At 33.3% G+C, this 22,145-nt stretch overlaps 2 protein-coding genes across 2 annotated transcripts; both read right to left on the bottom strand.

The window, feature by feature from the left end:
• Positions 1 to 299: 299 nt before the first annotated feature.
• On the bottom strand, positions 300 to 3,762 carry LOC107629701 (actin-related protein 7). The gene is made up of 7 exons (XM_016332562.3): positions 3,498 to 3,762; positions 2,778 to 2,999; positions 2,204 to 2,345; positions 1,626 to 1,867; positions 1,231 to 1,414; positions 918 to 985; positions 300 to 681 (listed from the first exon to the last, which is right to left on the bottom strand). The coding sequence occupies exons 1-7, from the start codon at positions 3,573 to 3,575 to the stop codon at positions 529 to 531; spliced, it is 1,089 nt and encodes a 362-aa protein (XP_016188048.1). The 5' UTR covers positions 3,576 to 3,762; the 3' UTR covers positions 300 to 528.
• A 14,534-nt stretch (positions 3,763 to 18,296) lies between these two features.
• LOC107629700 (40S ribosomal protein S27) lies at positions 18,297 to 21,806 on the bottom strand. The gene is made up of 3 exons (XM_016332561.3): positions 21,448 to 21,806; positions 20,776 to 21,053; positions 18,297 to 20,593 (listed from the first exon to the last, which is right to left on the bottom strand). Exons 1-3 carry the CDS (start codon positions 21,629 to 21,631, stop codon positions 18,644 to 18,646), a joined length of 2,412 nt encoding a protein of 803 aa, XP_016188047.1. The 5' UTR covers positions 21,632 to 21,806; the 3' UTR covers positions 18,297 to 18,643.
• Between the last annotated feature and the right edge of the window lie 339 nt (positions 21,807 to 22,145).

Genomic DNA, 22,145 nt, shown 5'->3' with positions numbered 1-22,145 from the left:
ATCTTCACTCTTTAATAATTCTACTTTTCACTAAACAAACTCCCAACAATTCAATGAGTGACATATGCTCTGCTTCATCACGCAATCTTGCACTGAAAATCATGCCCTTAAGAATTTAATGATTGAATAAGAGATGCACAACCCCCATGTATATACATCACCGCCTAGAACACCTTCTCAGTGCTTGCGATTTTGTCATTTCTTATATAAAACCAGTTTCTTTCTTTTTAAACTAAGAGAATACAGAATAACTAATCTATAAATTAATTTATAAGCAGCTCAAAGGTGTAGAAAGAGAGTGCAAATAAAGGTGTGGCTAGTGCTATAACATGAATACATATACACATGATTTTGTCCGAAGATTGGTATCAGTGGAGATCACTGCAAATTTTAAAATAACACGAGCAAATGGACATCTAACATTTTGAATATACAGCAAATAAAAACCTACCATATGTTACAGTACAGGCAGGTGCAAACTGCAGAGGAATGCAATGTTTGTGGAGATTATGCGATAGGTGAATTTTGTCAGAAGCATTTCCGGTGAACAATGGAAGGTCCAGTTTCATCATAATCTCCCTTGGTTATATGTTGATTTTGAGGGAAAACTACTTTGGCAAGTATGGCACCTCCCACCCATGCAGAATATTGGGTTAAGTTCTCTGGCATGTACTCTGGAGGCTGTAGTAAACACAGATTATCAATCAGTGGGTATATATATTATATTGAACACGAATTATTATGATACCGCTCTTGCGATTTTCAATTCATCACTGTATTAGGATGAAGAAACATTTTTTGCCTGTCTCTTGTTAAGTTATGCTCTTAAAATTGACAGAAGAGGAAGTTAACAATCATTTGGTAAAATCATATGAAACTTTAAAAATTTAGATGAATTTAGAAGATAGCAATCTTACCTTAACCAGAGCAGGTTGAATGGCAGACGAACTTAAGCTACATTCCTTCTGAAATCTATCTTCAAAACCTGCAGTGAGATTCAACATTAGTCTACACTACAATAACCACAAAGAACAGCATTCTCAAAAAGATGTAACTCAAAGGAGAAAATTTCCCATTTTCTGAATATTTATATATTAATGATCACACCCAAATAAATCATATTTTTCTTATATATCAAGAAGCAGAACAAGTATAACATATTAGAAGTTCATATCCTAATTCAGCAGAAATCCTTAATGGAAACAAACAAACAACAAGAACAACATTTACCGGTCATAGAAGCAGTGCCCCCACAAACCACAGTATTTTCCAGCAGCTGCCGATGATTATCAGGTGACACTGTTGAAACAGCACGGACAAGCTGCTCAACAATGCCATGAGCCTCCAAACCCAACAGACTTGGTTGGAACAAAGCTTCGCCAATAGTATATCTTTCCCTCCCAATTGTTATGACCTATATAAAGATCAAAGGAAGTTGTAAACTACTGAAAATGTTCATAAGCTCTAGTTAAATTCAAGTGCAACCCAGCTCTCTTAACTGCTACTCCCCACTCCATGTTTCTACTAACTCTATCAAATAATCTATCAAAAAGAAAACATAAATCTTAAGAAAACTCAATTAGCAAGTACCAATGTCAAAAATATCAGAGAATTAGTAAGCAGACCTGTCCATCAGGAAGTGTATGTTTCTCCACAGGACATGAAACAGTCTTTTGATAAGCTAATTCATCTTCAGCAGCACATGAGTATTGCTCTTTTATTCTCTCCACATCAGACAAGCTGATATTTACTTGTGGATTGGATTTCCCAAGTTCTTGTGCCAAGAAATTAGTTAGATCAGTACCTCCAAACTCAAATCTTCTCGATGCAATGTGGTGGACAGCACCCTCGATTACTGGCGCAATATCTATTTATAAAGCCAAAAAGATTGGGTAGCACATAACCAGCCAGACCAATAAAATAACAATGTGAAAAGCAACATCTGTGTATAGAAAAAGTACAGAATTCGTACTGTTTTGCTTGAGCGATAGAAAAGGGGGCAAATGAAAATGCATATCTTATCTCGTAGGATGTGTTTGACATGGGGGTAAAATTTCACAGATAATCTCCATGCAATCTTTACCCCATAAAATTTAATATACTATATAATTTAAAATTATTCACATGGACATCTACCATCCGTCCACTATAAAATTTAGCAACATAATCTAAATTAAGTTCCCATTGCTTCACATATGGATACCTATTTTTCCATGTCCAATATCAACTGTGCACCCTGAGATACGTCCCACAGCATACAGTGATAAAACTGCTTGTTCTGAGGCATAAAACCCTGATATGTTGAATGTTTCAAACATTAATTGCACTAGCTGTTCCTTGTTGGCCTGGGAGACAATAATATATACAATATTTAGAGAAAAATACCCTATTATACATATTAAAAGAAGGTCACCGACTGAATACTAGCAATTTGATTTAATACAAAAGGACGCATGATAGCAGTTCTAGATCAAACAGGACAAAAAGGAGGACAAATCTGCTCAAGAAGATTCTTACGCATTTACAAAACGAGAAATTCTTATAGATAACCTTTCAGTTATTAGGAATGCCCAAGAATTTTCTGCATGCAAAGGGTATACGAAATTACAAAGTCTAGGAAAATATATATGTGTTAGAGAAGATAAGGTTATCAAACTTCCAAATTAACTCATAAACTCTTTTTAAGTTTACAACTTGAGCTCTAAGCTCCATAATCGAGTTTATATGAACTCTCAAGTTTGATAACCTTGCAGATACTACATAGGGTTTCCTCAAACCTTGGGGGTACAAAGTGGATCTGTGAATAATATCTGTCCTTCATTGCCAATTTCCCATCCAAGGCCAGTATACAAGACATGATGCAATAAATCCTCAACGGCGTCCCAATCTCTGATAAACCCTCGCACCACTGGATCAACAGTAACACTATCAGCTACTGAATTATCGTCACTCACAGACCCACCATCATCAAGCACTCTTTTCATCTGAGTGGGAATTATCTGAGCCATATCAAAAAGAGCCACAATCAAACGAATTAGGGAATTCTGAGGATAAATAATCACACTTCACAATCAAGAGAAAACAAAAGAAAAACATTGAAATTGATGCAATTTAAATTTAGTCAAGAATTGCAAGTGCTGGAAAGCTATACACAATTGAGCTAAAATGAATGGTAACCATTCACTACGTGCCTCTACCTATAAACTTAAGCTTTTGGGATAAGCAACTTTACAAGAGCCTCTATAACCAGAGGGGAATGTTAGATGTATAACACTACAACAATTCATGTGCATCTCCCTAAAGCATACACCTTAAACCCTACACCTTAAGTGGCTTCACGACAGAAATGAATTAAGCAAAACAGTAAAGTTTAGGAGAGAAAGCACATACAAGTAGGGCACAATTGAGATGAGAATGACGAAAATTTCGGCGATTTGGTTGTACGGTTGCATGTTATAATAATAATAATAATGAGCGGGGCATATAGATATATATACCATGGCAGGAGACTGATCAGGAATTGCGAAACCAGCTTTGAGGAGCTTAGTCCCGACGTCAACCACGGCAGCTTCCATGGGCAGAAGTAGCCACTGTAGTCGCAGTAACAGTGACAGTGGTTCTCGGAGACCAGAGGGGAAACTAGTCTACTCAGCTCACTCTCGCTTCGGTTCAAAGACCTTTCGAGTTTCAGCAGTCAGGGAGTCAAAAGTCAAAAGCCCAAGGCCCAAGCTTCCCTGCTCAGCAAATGCCATCGAATAAAAACATACAAAATAGATCCGACAAAAAATGTCACATGATGTTTTTTTTGTGTGCAGCCTGGTATGTGACGGATAATCTTGAAGCTACAATGCTAAGTAATTCTTTGGCCCAAGGACGGACTTAACACACCATATATATTAATAATTTAAAAATGTAATTTACACACTAAAATTAATTATTATATATTTATGTTTAAATATATATAATTTAATTTATTTTTAATATATATTCTATATTTTAATATATATTTTGTTTTAATGATTAATTTTAACATACATTTAATATAATTATTAATAATTATTTGGATAAATTATATTAATAAATTATTTAGCACTCACTATTACACAAATATCCTGACTCTATTTGCATACTCGCTTGTCTTTTCTTTCCTAACTTATGTATTAATGTTGTTAGACTGTTAGTAAAACCACGGTTCATACACAGATACACTTATTACACCCACAAAAAAAAAAGGTGTGCCTATCTAGTTAGTATAATCGTTTTAAGCCTTGGTTAGGGCACAATAATATGATGTTCTAAAATGAGACACTTAATTTCGTTGTATCAGGCATTAATTTTAAGGGCAATGTTACGGTGCTGAAGAGGAAATATTTCAGCAGATAAAGAAATGCGTTGGCGATTATAGTTGGTAGACACGTGTTGGTGTTGGCACTACAAGTGCTGATCAGACGCTGACCGAATATGACGTTTTGCATTGGTTGCAGACAGTGCTCCACTGGTGTATATTTTGATTTAAAATCATCCTTAAAGTAGCATTTGAAATTAAAATCGTCTTTTATAATATTTTCGAACGTAAATGCCCTTGCGTCGTTATGAGGCAGTTATGACCACCGAAAATAATTATATATATAAGAAATTAAAATGAATGAAAAAGTTTAATAATTATACATTGAATTAAAAGGAAGAAAGGGTAAAGCAGCGTAGAAGCCATTGTTGCAGAGTTCACCGTGGAGGACCTGCTGGAGGGAGAACACCATGGCCGCACGAAGCTCAACCTCGTTTCGAAGCAGGGCTTTGTCACAAGGTAGGCTACTACTTTGTTCCCATGGTGAGAAGCCGGTGTTGCGAATCTCGGGGACCAAGAAGAACCCAGGTCGCAGATTTTGGGGTTGTGTCTACTTTGAGATTTGTTTTTTTACTTTTTCTCTGAATTGGGTCTTTTGGGTGATGGAATTGATGGTGATCTCGGTGGGTATGTGCAGGTGCAAGAAGGCTACAATTTCTTTCGTTGGGCAGATCCAGAGACAGAGGTGGAACATTCAGAAATTGCTAGAATAAGGAAGAAGCTTTCGATGATGAAATCAAGAACCAAAGCGGCAGAGTGGAAGCTGAAGTTCGTTGCAGTTTTAGGATTTTTTGGGTGGGTTGGGTTTGTATGTTTGCTGTTGCAGAGTTGGTCTAAAGCAACGCAACAGTGTCTAATTCCATTGAACCTAGTATGAAACATGTGTAGGTGTATTCTCCTGTTGTTTTTGTTGGTGAATTGGGCTAGGATTTATCTATTAGGGGGGTTCCTGATTGTGTTATGTTGAATGTATTTCAACATGTATATATGACTGTTTTGTAAGCATGGTTGGATATTGAAATGAGAGTGAAACTTTTTCTTGGCAAAACATGATTTTCATGACTGAACAATAAGATAACAGTGTCATTAAAATGGTAAATGTCTAAATACATAATAAGCATAGCGTTTGACATTACCAGAACCTTAAAAGAAACTTAACTCAAAATAACCTAACCATCAAAAGGATTGGCTGGGAACAAGCCAATATTTCAGTACAACAGCCAGTAGCACAAAGGCAAAATATAAGCAACAAAAAGCAATCAACAAGTCCACACTGGATTAACCAGAACCTTAACACAAACTTAAAACAAAATAAACCAACATGCTAAGTGTTGTCATTTTCCTAAAGCAATCCCCATTTTCTTGGAGGTAACTTTGCCATTAACTTCAGTTTCCTGGGAGAAACATGAGGTCCTCCAATAAAGCTAATAGAGTAGTGCCCAGTGGGTTGGCTTGAAGCTGTGGCAAAGGATGGCTGAGATGCTGGAAGAGTTGTGGTGGTTGGCTGTGATGATGAAGTAGAAGGTGCTGAGCTTTTTGGGCTTGCAATCCTCCTGGGAGGTGGATCAGGTTGAGCTGAAGGTGTGGGCTTCGTGGTCCCTTTGGGCCTGCCTCTAAGCCTTTTTGGCTGTGCTACAGTGTTGGACTGGGCTGAAGTTGTTGGCTGTGTTGCTGAAGCAACTTTTCTCTTGACAGTGAACTTAGGAGTGGGCTGTGTAGATGCTTCCAAGCAGATATAGATCCTTTGAAAGATACAGTAGCTGGTCTGTGATGAGGCTACCTCATTATCAAGGTCAGGGAACCTTTACACTTGTATGTGAACGGAGGAACCTTGATTTGCCTGCATCAGCTCATGTGCATAATCATATATCCTCTTATACTGCTCTCGGAAGGTTCCCTGGATTTCATCCAGTGCAATCTGCTTGGTCCTCGTTGCCATTGACTTGGTGACAGTCAAGTTCCACTTTTTTTGAGCCTTTGACACGAACTCCCTAATCTTCACCTTCGAATTTGATTCGACCTTCTTCTTGAATGCCTTGCCTAGCCATCTAGAGTGCAAAATCCCCACCCTGTGTGCTTGTGTACATGTGTGAGTCAAATTCATGTTGCGAAGCTGCCAAGTATCCTCTTCTTTCATCTTCGCAGCATATAGCCAAAAGGGACACTTGCCAGTGCAAACTGCCCTAACCCTTTGCAGATCACATTTCCTAAATGTGATTGCCCTAGCGGTCTGCATGGCATATGCAGTCACAGTGTCCTTGAACTCTTCCCTGGTAGCATATACTGTGCCCACTTCCCACTTGTATTGGCTCATGTCTTTTTTATGCTTGTAAACTGGATAACTCTGTCCTTGGTGGTCTGAATCTGACATAGCACCTCCAACCTCGTGGTCATTCTCTATTTCATCACTCCTTGCTCCATCCTCATCTTCAAAGTTTTTAGTTGCAACCCCCTTCTTTTTCACTGCCCTACTTTTTTCATTCACCACATTAACATCTTGAAACCCACTAATAGCAGGATCAAGCTCATCTTCACTGTTGGTAAAGTGTAAATCATCTTCAGTCTCTTCCTCTTCCTCAGATGGTTTATACTCTGAATCAACGCTGTCACTATCACTATAGTTACTCATATAAGCTTCCAGATTAACATCATCACCACCCTCCGTATTCTCGGCCCCAGAGATATCAGCAGCTGCTTCAGATTTGTTTAAACCATCATCTTCTCCTCGATACACAACCAGCTGTTGTCCCACATCATCCATCCTATGATCTCCCCAACATCAATGTAGCCAGATGCAGGAAACACGTCTTCCTCCTCAACCTTGTGCACTACATACAATTCAACATAATCTCTTAACTCAGTTATTTTGCACATAGCAATGGAATCTGCATCAGACTTAAACAACTTCAATTTTTTCTCCAACTCTTCATGTGTAGGATCCTTGAACCACAATGAAGGGATATTCTCCTCCACATAACCAAACTGCTTTAACTCTGCATAGGCTTCAAATACGGACCATCGATCACCATCAATCTCTTCTATCACTGTTGTTTCTCCCCTCACATACTCTAACGGCCCATTTCGATACGTAAACCACCCCCATAGTAGACTTTCAGTTTAAAGTACACCACTGTCTTCTCCAACAACCTATAGACATTGCCAAATCACAAAAATAGAAGAAAAAATTAAAACCTAAACCACACAGTGATGTTTATCCTTAATCTCAGTAAACAACGAAACATACCTGATAGAATGTGCACGACCCTGCCTTTCAGTAAACCGGACTCGGCTGCGATCTTCACTCCAAGAACACCTTCTAGCGTTTTTTATTCTTACTTAGGGCACGGTGCAACAACATTGGTGAAGTGAAACGTTCTGATTAATGTTGGGTTTATGTTGAGGGTTTGGAAGCATATGAAGGGGTGAAATATTTCGCGCGAAACACAAAAACTTCAGAAGGGTATCATCATCATTTACAAAAAGTTTACTTTGTAAAGGATGATTTTAAATTCAAATGTGACTTTAAGGATGATTTTAAATCAAAATATATACTAGGGACGGGTTCGATTCCGACTCTCAACGTGAGGGACCAAAATAATACTTATCCCGATTTTTAATTATTATAACAACTGGGTTGATTTTATTGTTGGAATTAGACTTTTTTATAGGTAGATGGATTGGGCTGATTGGAGGTCTTTGGATTGAAATTATCCAAAAATAATCAATTAATTTGACAATAAATTTTTTTTTCTAATTTTGTTTCTTTTTTCTTTATGACTGATGTCTCTATAGAGTACCAAAAAATAAAATAAAAATTTTATCAAAAATAATAACAATAATAACAACTTTTATTTTTTTTCCTTCTTATTTTTATTTTTTCAATTAAATAATAATAAAAACAAATCTTTAGAACATGAAGTACTTTTTTAAACATAAAATTACACTCGCATAAAAATTTAGCATAAATGTATTATGTTGTTTCTTTCATTTCAAGAACATACCATGATGATTCGGTTTGTGTCGCTGTAATAAATTGATTTTTTATGGTCAAATTGCATGTCTCAGAACACTTTAACACTATGTTTGGTTTAAAAGAAAATAAGAGAAAAGAAAAAAGATAAAAAAAATGAGTGAAAAATTTTATTTTCTTTTGTTTGAATGCTAAAAAAAATAGGAAAAAAAATTGATATGGGTCTCACTAATTTTTTTTTTCCATTACAAGCAAAAAACCAAGAAAAAAATATTATCTTTTATGTATTTACAATATTACCCATAGTTTTATTATTATTAATGATTATCAATATAAATTTAGTTTTAATTGTTTTAATATATTATTATAATAAAGATTCATATTTAAATATTATATATGTATTAGATAAATAATTTAAATCAAATATATAAAATTATAACATTTTATAATATTTATAGAATGCAATAAAACATAAATAAATAAAAATATTTATGTTTTATTTTATTATAAGAGTATTAATGTAATTTTATACTATTATGATTTTTTTCTCTCACTTTTCATTTTTTTTCTATTTTTCTCCTCTTGTTTTTTCCTTTTATTTTCTTTCCTATATCCAAACAAAACCTAATAGATGCAGGTATTTTGTGATGTGTATTTAAAGAAAAATTCTATGGTGTAAATTGAGAAAACATTCACACATGTAGATGGTGAGGTGTGTACACCAAACAGCAATGCGTGGTTTTCTTCTTCTGACTCGCATGGAGAACCGCAAACACAAAAGACTACAGATTGACATAAGATGTTGTCATAGTTGGTCAACCAAAAGCAAGAAAATTTCTTGAAGGTCATGTGTAGCAGGTAGCCGTCTTATTTTTTTTTATATCTAGACAAGAACAAATAGATTTTTCCTTTCATTTTTTTCTATCATTTTTCTTTCCGCAATATTTCGCTCAATCCGAACATATATAGTGTAAATATTCTGAAATATGATCCTTATCTACCGGTCTAAAATTTTTTCAGTTATCAGTGGACCTATTAAAATAGAAAAGACGTTGTTATAATATCAACTCATACGAAATAGAATACCGAAAAATCATGTAATTCTAAATGAATGATAGTTACTAAGTAGACATACTATTTACTTTATCAATGCAATTAGAATTTATAATTTTTTTCATCAAATCTTACAAGATAAAAAACATAAAAAATTAGAGTAAAGAACTCTTAAGAAGATTTAATTATTAAACAAAAAATATTTAATAACAAACTTATTAAGAAGGACCAAATCTTTCTTAAATTAAATTTTTGACTATGACAACATTTGTGTCAACCTGTAGTGGTAGCCTTTTGTGTTTGCAGTTCTCCATGTGAGTCAGAAGAAGGAAGCCACGCGTTGCTGTTTAGTGTATACACCCCACCATCTACGTGTATGGATATTTTCCCAATCCACACCATAGAATTTTTCTTTAAATACACATCACAAAATATCTGTGTCTATTAGGTTTTGTTTGGATACAGGAAAGAAAATAAAAGAAAAGAAAAAAATGAGAAGAGAAAAAATAAAAAAAAATCAGAAAAATGAAAAAAAAAATCATAATAGTATAAAATTATATTAATACTCTTATAATAAAATAAAATATAAATATTTTTATTTATTTATGTTTTATTGCATTCTATAAATATTATAAAATGTTATAATTTTATATATTTAATTTAAATTATTTATCTAATATATATAATGTTTAAATATGAATCTCTATTATAATAATATATTAAAACTAAATTTATATTGATAATTATTAATAATAATAGAACTATGGGTAATATCGTAAATACATAAAAGATAATATTTTTTTCCTTTTTTTTTGCTTGTAATGGAAAAAAAAATTTAGTGAGACCCGTATCAAAATTTTCTTTCTTTCCTATTTTTTTTAGCATTCAAACAAAAGAAAATAAAAATTTTCACTCATTTTTTTTATCCTTTTTCTTTTCTCTTATTTTTTTTTAAACCAAACATAGTGTTAAAGTATTCTGAGACATGCAATTTGACCATAAAAAATCAATTTCTTTTAGCGACACAAACCGAATCATGATCGTATGTTCTTGAAATGAAAGAGACAATATAATACATTTATGCTAAATTTTTATGCGAGTGTAATTTTATGTTTAAAAAAGTACTTCATGTTCTAAAGATTTTTTATTATTATTACTTAATTGAAAAAATAAAAACAAAAAGGAAAAAAAAAAACAAAAAGTTGTTATTATTGTTATTATTTTTTATAAAATTTTTATTTTATTTTTTGGTACTCTATAGGAACATCAGTCCATAAAGAAAAAAGAAACAAAATTAGGGAAAAAAATAAGTTTTATTGTCAAATTAATTGATTATTTTTGGATAATTTCAGTCCAATGACCTCCAATCAGTCCAATCTATCTACTTATAAAAAAACCTAATTCCAACAATAAAATCAACCCAGTTGTTATAATAATTAAAAATATATAACCCAGATAATCATTGTTAATATCGGATTACACAAACGTTATTAGATGGAGCACTGTCTGCAACCACTGCAAAACGTCATATTCGGTCAGTGCGTGTAGTGCCACACCAACACACATCTACCAACTATAATCACCAACGCATTTCTTTACCTGTTGAAAGATTTCCTCTTCAGCACGGTAGCATTGCCCTAAGATTAAAAGTGTTTGCGGTATAGTTTAGATCGATTTTTAGTCAAAAAATTATTTGATCTGAACATTAATTTTATTTGTAGTATAATTTGGATTGGAAGGTTTTTTTTAGAGTATTTGATCCAATTTCAAATAGTTTAGATTGAATTAAATTTATAGTTTTATAAATTAAAAAATAAATAAATATACATAATAAACTTTTGTATTAAATTTTAAATTATCAATAATGTCATAATAAACCTCAATAATATATTAAAAATCAACAGCTAGAACTAAATTTATAGTTTAGTTAAAATAAATATGTCTCATTTTAAATTTATAAAATATTCACTAAATAATAATAATATATGAATAACATAAAAATATATAACAAATTGAACATATTATAAATAAAATTTTAAATATAATAATAAAATAATATTATTATAGCACATTATATTGTTTGAATTAAATTGTATTGATTTTAAGAAGTAGATCTAAAATCTAATCTAATTCGTAGATTTTACAAAAAATAAAATCTAATCAAATTTAAATTAGTGCAATTTTCATCAATTTTTTTTTTTTTGATTGAATTAGATAAACATTTTATTTTATATTGATTTGAATTTAAACATTAAGATAATTTAATAGCACAAGTCTTAAGTCTTAACATAATTTTACATTAATAACTTCTATTGAATCTACACGATGAAATTGTCTTGGTATGTTCCATGTGAAACTTTGATGCATTTAAGTCATCTCTTAAGTTGAAAAGTATATTACATCCTACTAAAAAGTTTATAACTAGATTTATGTAAACAAAAAGAACAACAATCCAATCCGGATATGATCCCTTTGGTAAAAATTTTGTTAAATAGTAACATGTTGTGAAATAAATAACTAAGGAAGATATAATAAATATAAAATAAATAAGTATAAATAAAAGATTTTAGTATTAATATTCGCTAATATAATTATCTTACTATAATAAAAGTAATTTATATATATATACTAGTATATTGCTACTTAAAAATTTCAAAGAGAAAGAAGAAAGGGAGAGAATTTTATATTGTAAAGAAAGAGAGGAGAATATTTGTTATTGCTGTGTGTTTATTTCAGTTTGATGCTTTTTCTATTTATACACACAAATAGTCATCTCTTTTCAACTTTTATTAAATTCATTCTCTCTTGAGAATGGACATCCACATAAGTTACCTTATCAAAATACTTCCTCTTAGATGTCCATTTAGGATTATACCTCATTAAAACTTTACTAAAGAAAAATCCAATAGAAAAAAACTTTAGTAAAGGAAAAAGAGTACAATATTCTTTGTGATGTGACTGTCTCGTTAAAAACCTTGTCAAGAAAAACCCGTTAAGGACAAAAACCTGACCAAGAAAAAAAGAGTACAATATAATCTCCCCCTCTTGTCAATATTATTTAATGTTTCGGAATCGGCGCATCCCAATTTGATGTACCAATCTTTCAAAGGAGAATTTTGGGAGTGACTTGGTAAATAAATCTACCAGATTATCACTTGAGCGGATCTGTTGGACATCAATTGTCCCTTGATTTTGAAGATCATGAGTGAAGAAGAATTTGGGAGAAATATGCTTTGTTTTGTCACCTTTGATGTATCCACCTTTAAGTTGCGTAATGCATGATGTATTATCTTCAAACATGACAGTTTGAGCTATCTTGTGATCAATCAGTCTACACGATGACAGAATATATTGGATCAGACATCTAAGCCAAAAACACTCGCGACTAGCTTCATGTATCGCTAGTATTTCAGCATGATTAGAAGATGTTGCTGCAATTGTCTGTTTTGTGAACCTCCATGATATAGTTGTACCACCATATGTGAACATGTATCCTGTTTGAGATCTCCCTTTATGTGGATCAGACAAGTATCCCACATTTGCATAGCCAACTAATTGAGACTTGGATCCATAGGGATAAAACAATCCCATATTAACCGTTCCATGAAGATATCGAAAGATTTGTTTGATTATATTCCAATGTCTTCTAGTTGGAGAGGAACTATATCTTGCTAGTAAATTCACAGCAAATGATATATCGGGTCTTGTATTATTAGCAAGATATATTAGTGCTCTAATGACACTAAGATATGGTACTTCAAGACCAAGGATATCTTCATTTTCTTCCTTAGGACGGAATTGATCTTTTTTCCATATCCAAAGATCTTATGATAATTGGGGTACTTAATGGATGCGACTTATCCATATAAATTCACTTCAAGATCTTTTCTATGTATGTTGTTTGATGAATAAAGATCTCGTTTTTTGTATACTTGATCTGCAGGCCGAGACAAAATTTAGTCTTTTCAAGATCTTTCATCTCAAACTCTTCTTTTAGAGTTTTTATAATTGTTGGAATCTCTGCAGGAGTTCCAATGATATTTAAATCATCAATGTACACAGCAATTATAATGAATCCAGATGCAGATTTCTTTATAAAAACATGGGCAGATATCATCATTCTTGAATCCATTTTTGGCCAAATACTCAGTAAGATGATTATATCACATTAGTTCAGATTGCTTTAGACCATATAAAGATCTTTGTAATTTAACTGAGTATAACCCCTCCGAATATTCATTGGATGGTTTAGACATCTTTAGTCCTTCAAGGACTTTCATATAGGTATCAGGATCTAATGAGTCGTATAAGTAGGCTGTTATCACATCTATTAAATGCATATGTAATTTATGATATGCGGATAAACTGACCAAATAAGGCAATGTTATTGCATCCACTATAGGGGAATATGTTTCTTCATAATCTATCCCGGGCCTTTGTGAAAAATCTTGTGCCACAAGTCGAGATTTGTAGTGTACAACTTCATTTTCCTCATTTCATTTTCTCACAAATACCCATATGTATCCAACAAGTTTTACATCTTCTGGTATACGGACTACAGGTCCAAAGACTTCACATTTTGCAAGTGAGTCTAACTCAGCCTTCATGGCTTCTTTCCATTTTGGCCAATCATTCCTTTGTCGATATTTTTCGACTGTGCTCAAGATCCTTACTTTCATGTATGATATTTAATGCCACATTATATGAAAATATTTTATCGACAATTGTCTTATTTCGGTCCCATTTCTCTCCTGTAAAAACATAATTTATCGAGATCTCGTCATTTTCACAATTTTCAAGTACCTAAATATCTTCTGGCGTTAAAACTATATCAGAATTTTAGATAACTGCAGGTATCTTTACTATGTCTTTTTCAACAGGAATAGTATTTACCTATTTTCTTTTTCGAGAATTTTTGTCTTTGGAACCGATAAGCCTACCACACTTCTGACCTGAATTTGCTTCGGTGGCAATTTATCCGACTGGGACATCAATTCGAATTGGAATATTTTCAACCGGTATATAGGATTTAGTTATCCTTTTCGTATCAGAAAATACATCGAGCAATTCATTTGCTATTCTTTGCAAATGTATAATCTTTTGAACTTCTAGTTCACATTTCCCTGATCGAGGATCTAAATGTATCAAGGATGATGCATTCCAATTAAGTTCCTTTCCATGAAGCTTATTCTCTACCCCTAATGTTGGAAATTTTGATTCATTAAAATGACAATCTGCAAATCTGGCTTTAAATACATCTCCAGTTTGTATTTCAATATACCTCACTATAGAGGGAGAATCATAATATCCCCAATTTTCTTTGGGGTCCTATTTTGGTGCGAGAAGGTGGTGCAATGGGAACATATATCGCACATCTGAATATTCTTAAATGGAAAACATTTGGCTGCTGGCCAAAAGCTAATTGCTTAGGAGAGAACTGATGGTAACTTGTTGGCTTCAAACGAATAAGTGCTGCGACATGTAAAATAGCATACCCCAAGCCGAGGTTGGGAGATTTGTTTTCATAAGTAAGGGTCTAGCAATTAATCAGAGGCGTTTAATAAGTGATTCTGCTAACCCATTTTGTATGTGAACATGAGCTACTAGATATTCAACACTTATTCCATTAGCCATACAATAAGCATCAAAGGCTTAAGAAGTAAATTCACCAGCATTATCAAAACGTATTGCTTTAATTGGATTTTCTAAAAACTGTATTTTTAATCGAATAATTTGAGCAAGTAATCTCGCAAATGCCAGGTTGCGAGAAGACAATAAGCATACATGTGACCATCTCGAAGATGCGTCTATTAGAACCATAAAATATCTAAAAGATCCATATGATGGATGAATAGGTCCACATATATCACATTGAATCCTTTTTAGGAATTCAGGGGACTCAAATCCAATCTTTCCTGGTGATGACCTTAGAATTAACTTTCCTTAAGAACATGCAGCACAACAAAATTCACTAGATTTAAGAATCTTTTGATTCTTTAGTGAATTTCCATGGGAGTTTTCAATAATTCTCCGCATCATGGTTGTTCCTGGAGACTCAATTGATCATGCCAAGTTATAAATTCATTTGGACTAGTAAACTTCTGGTTTACAATGACATATAATTCAATTGCACTAATCTTGGTATAATATAACCCAGATGAAAGTGAGGGTAACTTTTTTAATATAAATTTTTTATTTAAATCATGAGTTGTGATATATAAGAACTCATGATTTCTCTAATTCATTGTTTCAATATGATATCCATTTCGGCGAATATTTTTAAAACTCAATAAGTTCCTTAGGAACTTAGTAGACAATAGTGTTTTATTTATTATGAATTTTGTTCCTCCAGGAAACAAAGTTATAACTCTTCCGGAGCTTTCTATCATATTGTCCGAGCCAATAATAGTATTAACATATTCTTCTTTTGGCACAAGATGGGTAAAATATATATTACTTTTGAGAATAGTATGTGAACTTGCACTATCCGCAAGGCAAACATCTTCACTATATGTCCTTGCCATTTTTTTCAAACACAAATAATAATAAAATGGGTAGAAATATTTACGCAGTAAAATTATTTCCTTGATTGAAAATATTTTTCTAAAAAGTATAGTATATACTAAAAATTTAATTATTATTATCTTGGTATATTCAATAATTTTGAAATTCATAAATATTTTATCAAACATTATTTATATACCTCATACTTCAAGTTCAGATGTATAGAAAATAAAATTTAACAAGAAGTTTATTACATTATTTATTTACATGAATACTTAACAAACACACATATTAAATTATTCCATCATTGATCAAATGACTAATATTTCCTTCAGGGTCCTCAAAGAAATCAGATACATCATAATGAGTGGTGTAATTTTCAGCATCATTTGAAACAAAATTTGTTTCCTTTCCTTTGTCATCCTTTTTTGCTTGATAAACATCGACTAAGTGCCTTGGGTTACAACAGGTACGCGACCAATGACCCTTTCCACCACAACGGAAATATTTATCCTCTGCTGATTTATTTTATCCATTACTTCTTTCTTTATCCCACTTCTGGTGAGATCCTTTCTTGTGAACATAATTCCTTTTCCTTCCATAATTTTTCTTGTTACTAAAATCTTATCATTTACCTCTTCTGGGGTAATGATTTGCCGCATTTGCTTCAGGGAATGGTGCGGCGCCAGCTGGGCGCACTTCATGATTTTTTAAAAGCAATTTATTGTTGCGTTCAGCAACAAGAAGGCAAGAAATTAGCTCATAATATTTTTTGAAATTCTTTTTTTCGATACTGCTGCTGCAGAAACACATTCAAGGCATGGAAGGTCAAAAAAGTTTTCTCTAACATATCATTATCAGTTATCTTTTCCCCACATAATTTCATTCGTGAGGTGATTCGAAATATTGCTAAATTATTCATTTATGGATTTAAAATCCTGGAGACGCAAGTGCGTCCATTCATATCGGGTTTGAAGAAGTATCACCGTCTTTTGATTATTATACATTTCTTCAAGGTCTTTCCACATATCTGTAAGATCTTTTAATGTGAGATATTCATTTTTCAATCATTCGTCAAGATGACGACGAAAAAAGATCATCGTTTTGACTTTATCCTTCTGGGATGTATTATTTTCAGTCTTAATAGTATCTCCAAGATTCATTGAATCAAGATAGATTTTAGCATCTAATATCCATGATAAATAGTTGTTTCCAGATATATCAATAGTATTAAATTCAAGATGAGAGAGTTTCGACATAATGAAAATTTGTTATATGAATCTTCCTAAAATTTGATCAGAGTCTCGTATTGATAACGTGTTGTGAAATAAATAACTAAGGAAGATATAATAAATATAAAATAAATAAGTATAAATAGAAGACTCTAGTATTAATATTCACCAATATAATTATCTCACTATAATAAAAGTAATTTATATATATACTAGTATATTACTACTTAAAAAACCCACAGAGAGAAATAGAAAAGGGAAAGGGTTTTATATCGTAAAGAAAGAGAGGAGAATATTTGTTATTGCTGTGTATTTATTTCAGATTGATGCTTCCTTTATTTATACACACAAATGGTCATCTCTTTTCAACTTTCATTAAATTCATTCTCTCTTGAAAATGGACATCCACATAAGCTACCTTATCACAATATAACAATTTAATTTTTATTTGTAATTTGTGAGAATTTTAAATCCTTTATAAAAAAAATTTTAACAATATAACCAACTATGACCATTACTACCACCACCTTCTTCATTCTCATCATTCTCACTTCTACCTCTACTATTTCTATTGTGTAACCATATTTTATCACCATCGTTTTCTACTGTCATCATTACCAATACAAATATCATCAACATTAATATTATGTTATTTCATTTCTTGTTCGATGCTTTTTTTTTTCTTAAAAGATTTTCATACTGAAATTATTTTTTTTCTTGTGACATCATTTTCAATAATAGTCTTTCTCTACTTAACTACTACCGGTAAAAGAATTTTTTAAAAATAAATTTATTAATAGTTTGTGTGAGTTTAAAATTTTTATAAAATTAATTTTTATTACTATTTAACAGATTTTTTAATAGATAGATCATATTGTCCTAAAATAAAAAAATTAAGAGACGAAGTATTTTTTTTTAACAAAAAAACAGCTTATCTTTTGTAAGAATGGCCTTTGAAGTTTGGATAAATTACACTCGTCTCTCTTGTGATCTACCAAAACCATACACCTCTCTGTCTACATTTTATGGTACATATTCTTTCCCAGATAGTAATAATAAATTAATAATGCACAACTTATTTTCCTTAGATCACATTCAAACACACTTGGGAACATAAAATATAACAGTAGTTAGCCAAAGAAAACATGGCGTCAAGAATTTTTATACGAACATTATACGTCAACGACACACATACCAACAAAGGTCTTCTGATTATTTAATACCGATCTATAATTTCAAACGATGCATAAAAAAAAATATAAATCACCTTTGGATCCAAATCATTCTCCTGCTTGATGAACCTAAGTGTGATTGGCTATTTACAATTGAAACTTGAAACTTAATTCGTACTGCTTCTGTACACATTCAAACCTACAACCACGCCATATAAACATAACAGCTGGCCAAACATGTTTGATGGTTCTACTTAGCAACTCCTATTGACTCTTCAACGTTTAGGGCACTGGCAAAAGCAAAAACATGAATCATCAAATATGATGTAGATTAAAATCCAAAGTTCATAAACAGGACGAACGAGCTTCATATCAGACTCGAGGCAGATATTTCATCAAGCTTGCGTTTATGATCCCCGGGCACATTATCGTCCTCTCTGTTAACAGGCCCAGTCATCAGAGTAGAGTAGTCTTTTTCCGCAGCAGCATCGCTAGTGCCAGTGGGATTCACTGCTTCCTCATCATCTACTGAAACCAAGTTAGAGTGCTCCTCAAGTGAAAGAATGCCATCGGTCTTCTCTTGTTCCTTATGGGCCAGATGATCACTGGTTTCCTTTCCAGAAGAGTCTTGGGAGTTTGTTTCCGGTGTGTCAACAAGAAGAGCTTCTAGCAAAGGGTCAGTGACAGGACTTCTCTGTGAAATGAATTTCACATCCAGGAGTGAGGTTTCAAAATCTACTGCAGAGGAAGCAATTGAAAATCCAAGAACATTCTCTATAATGTCTTCATGGGAAGGTTTTTTCCCAACTTCTGTTGCAACTGTTGCAAGTGATCCTTCCTGAGCAATGCTAGTTAAACCACTTGCAGTCTGATTGCCAAGCAACTCATTCGAGGTTTCATTTCCACTGTTGAACAAATCATCGGTTTTATAAACACTGAGTTCTCTGCTTTGACCATCTTCAAAGTTGTTAGTTAAACCTATCTTTGGATTATGATCAGCTACAGAACTGGTTGTAACAGATACTTCTTGATCTCCTGCCATACTACAAGATTGACCACATTCTTCAGTGTGTTCATCTTTAGAATCCTCATCTACCTGTGCTCCATTTTCCAGAGAAATATTGGATGATGTCAGCACTTGGATGTGATTAATCTTCTCACAGTCCACAGGATGAGCTGATTCATTATTCGCTGTCTCGTTATTACTCTCACGATCATCCTCATCTTCACTAGAAAAATCAGGGGCTTTGACTGTTAAACTTTTAGTATACTTTGGAGACTTTGAAGAGCCTGTGGATAAAAAATTAGCTAACGCAGAAGATAAAGCATCGTCAATTGATCGCTTTACTTCAACACATGAAGAACCCGTTTTTTGCCCTGATGCATTATCTTCTTCATCCTCACCATCAGGAAACTCGGGAGCCGTAACTATAAGACCTGGGAGCATTTGACTAGTATTTGCTGAATCAGAGATATGCACTTCTGTAACTAATTCTCTCTTCTCTGGTTCATTTTCCCTAGTGAAAGCATAATCAATAGCATCTGATTCAATGAAAGAGCCTTCAGGAGCACACCTTCCACAGGATGATGATCCAGGATTTTGCAATTTCTTGGTCAGGGTATCAAGTTGCTGCTCAACTTTCTGGAGTCTTGCCTCAATGCTGCTCATGGGCAATACCATTTTCTCCTGAAACCCCAGACAGATTTGTTCAATCCTGTCCATTCGTGATACAAGCTGTTCAAAGGCCCTTTCAATATTGCCACCAAGAGAACCACCATGATTGCTCTTGGCAGGAGCAACCTCAGAGGGGGCAACACAATTAGTACTATCCACTGTATCAGCTTGTGAGGGTACAGCAGTACAGTCACTATCCAGTTTAGAGACTTGAGAGGATGTGCATGGCAAGGATGGAACCACCCAACCACCATTCACCTCTTTCAACTTCACTTCTTGAGGACCAGCTATGCTAGCTTTTCCCTTCAGTTGAGTTTTGGTTACTGAATCACGTGGCTGGGTTTCTTCCAAATCATCTGCTGAAAAAGATTGTTTTTCCTTCTTGACAGCATTTAGATGGCCGAGACCTGATGTCTTAGATAATTGCATTATAGTTGGAAGAAACATAGCCATAAGAGAACCGCTGGATGAGTTTCCATTACGGCTCTCTTGGCTTTCTGAATCAGTTGAATCATCAGGATCACCAAATATATAAATCTCATCAACATAAATGCAGCCTTTACTCTGAAGTGAGAGCAAACGAAGTGTAACAGAAATGCAAGGACTGACATCATTAAGCTCAGCTGTAGCCTCAAAAAGGTCCTGCGAACAGGAAAAGAACATCGAACAATAAAAAAGAAATCAATCTAAGATTTGGTATGATGCCATCAGCTTCATGTTTCAAGAGACAGCCCAAAAGTTCTGGAAAAGAACAAAACATAACAAAATCATATATCTATTTTGCTTTTTATTTCCTTGAAAAAGAAATTAGAAAATCTACTTACCTGACTGATTTCAGTTGAGTTGGTGCATTCAGGGATCTTCACTTCAACCCAGTCATCTTCACTTTTTATATTTTCCTCACTCGACTCTCTGCGAGAACCATCGACATGTGGAACATTAGGAGCACGAAGAACTTCACCATCTCTAGACGCAACACCGCAGCGAACCGTACAGAGATACTCATTGCTGCTCTGCAGATCAGATGCAGTGTAAATCTCATACACCCGAGCCGTACTACGAACATAGACTTGTCTGAGTTCATGTTTCGTATTAAAACAAACTGCACGAAACCGAATCTCGCATCAATCACAAGAAAAATGTGCAAAAGTTCAAATCCGATCGTCCTTCTTTCTTAATTTCTACAATGAGCAAGAGCTCACTACATTCATATGAGGAGAATCACTAATCTAGATGAAAAATCTTATCATAAAACCGTCCAAATTAATATAACCCCTACGATAGTAACTTACAAAACAGAAATCGAATTTAATCAATGACTTAGCTCTATATACGCAAATCCACAGCGAATATGACAGGTTTATCACAATTTTTCCAAGTATAAGAAACAGCTATAACTAGAAGAACAATTAGTGCAATTTAAAAAATTGAAAACAAAAAAAAGCAAAAAAGAAACGAGACGAGACAAAGTTAAGTGTAGTGAAAGTGAAACGTACTCTTGATCTCGCAAGGAGAGGAATCGGGAGAAGGTGAGCGGAGAAGAAGTGGAGATGAAGAAGCTTGTTGGTGATTATCGTCGTTTAACAGAGAGAGTGAGGATTCGAAGGTGACGCAGTTGGCGACGGAAACGGAAGACGAAGCAACGTTCCAGTTCGTTTCGGTGGTCTCCATCTCCGTCATCACAGAATCACGTGTCTTTTCTCGGATTATTAAAGATGAGATGGGTTTTATTATACGGAAATTACTCTTCGTTCTTCTAAGTAACGCCTCTGAAGAACGGAGGAGTCAGAAACTCGGAATTAAGTTATCTCCTTCTCTCTAATTCTTTTTCTTTTTATATATATAAAAATAAAATGGGGAAGTAGATAAATATTAGCTAGTTAACATTATTGATTATTTGGTTCCTGCGAGTTTTTGTCTCCCAAGTATTTTAGATGTGAAACGAGGAAAATAATCAAGCCAACATTTTTCATTTTAAAATGTTAATAAAATGAAGAAAATATCTTGCAACTCTTATTAATCAGGGTCACGAGAAAATAAAAAAAAAATCTAATAAAATGTAAATTTTTTTTTTTATTTCTCATATATTTTTATTTTGATAAACTCAAAATTACTTCATTTAAAAGTTTATTATTAACTAATAAATTAATATATAAATATAAAATTGAATTCGAATTTTTAACACTTATAAACA

Source organism: Arachis ipaensis, chromosome B3 (assembly GCF_059453495.1).
Source record: "Arachis ipaensis isolate K30076 ecotype BB chromosome B3, ASM5945349v1, whole genome shotgun sequence".
In the NCBI taxonomy this organism is placed as follows: domain Eukaryota; kingdom Viridiplantae; phylum Streptophyta; class Magnoliopsida; order Fabales; family Fabaceae; genus Arachis; species Arachis ipaensis.
This window is presented reverse-complemented; position numbering and strand designations above follow the sequence as displayed.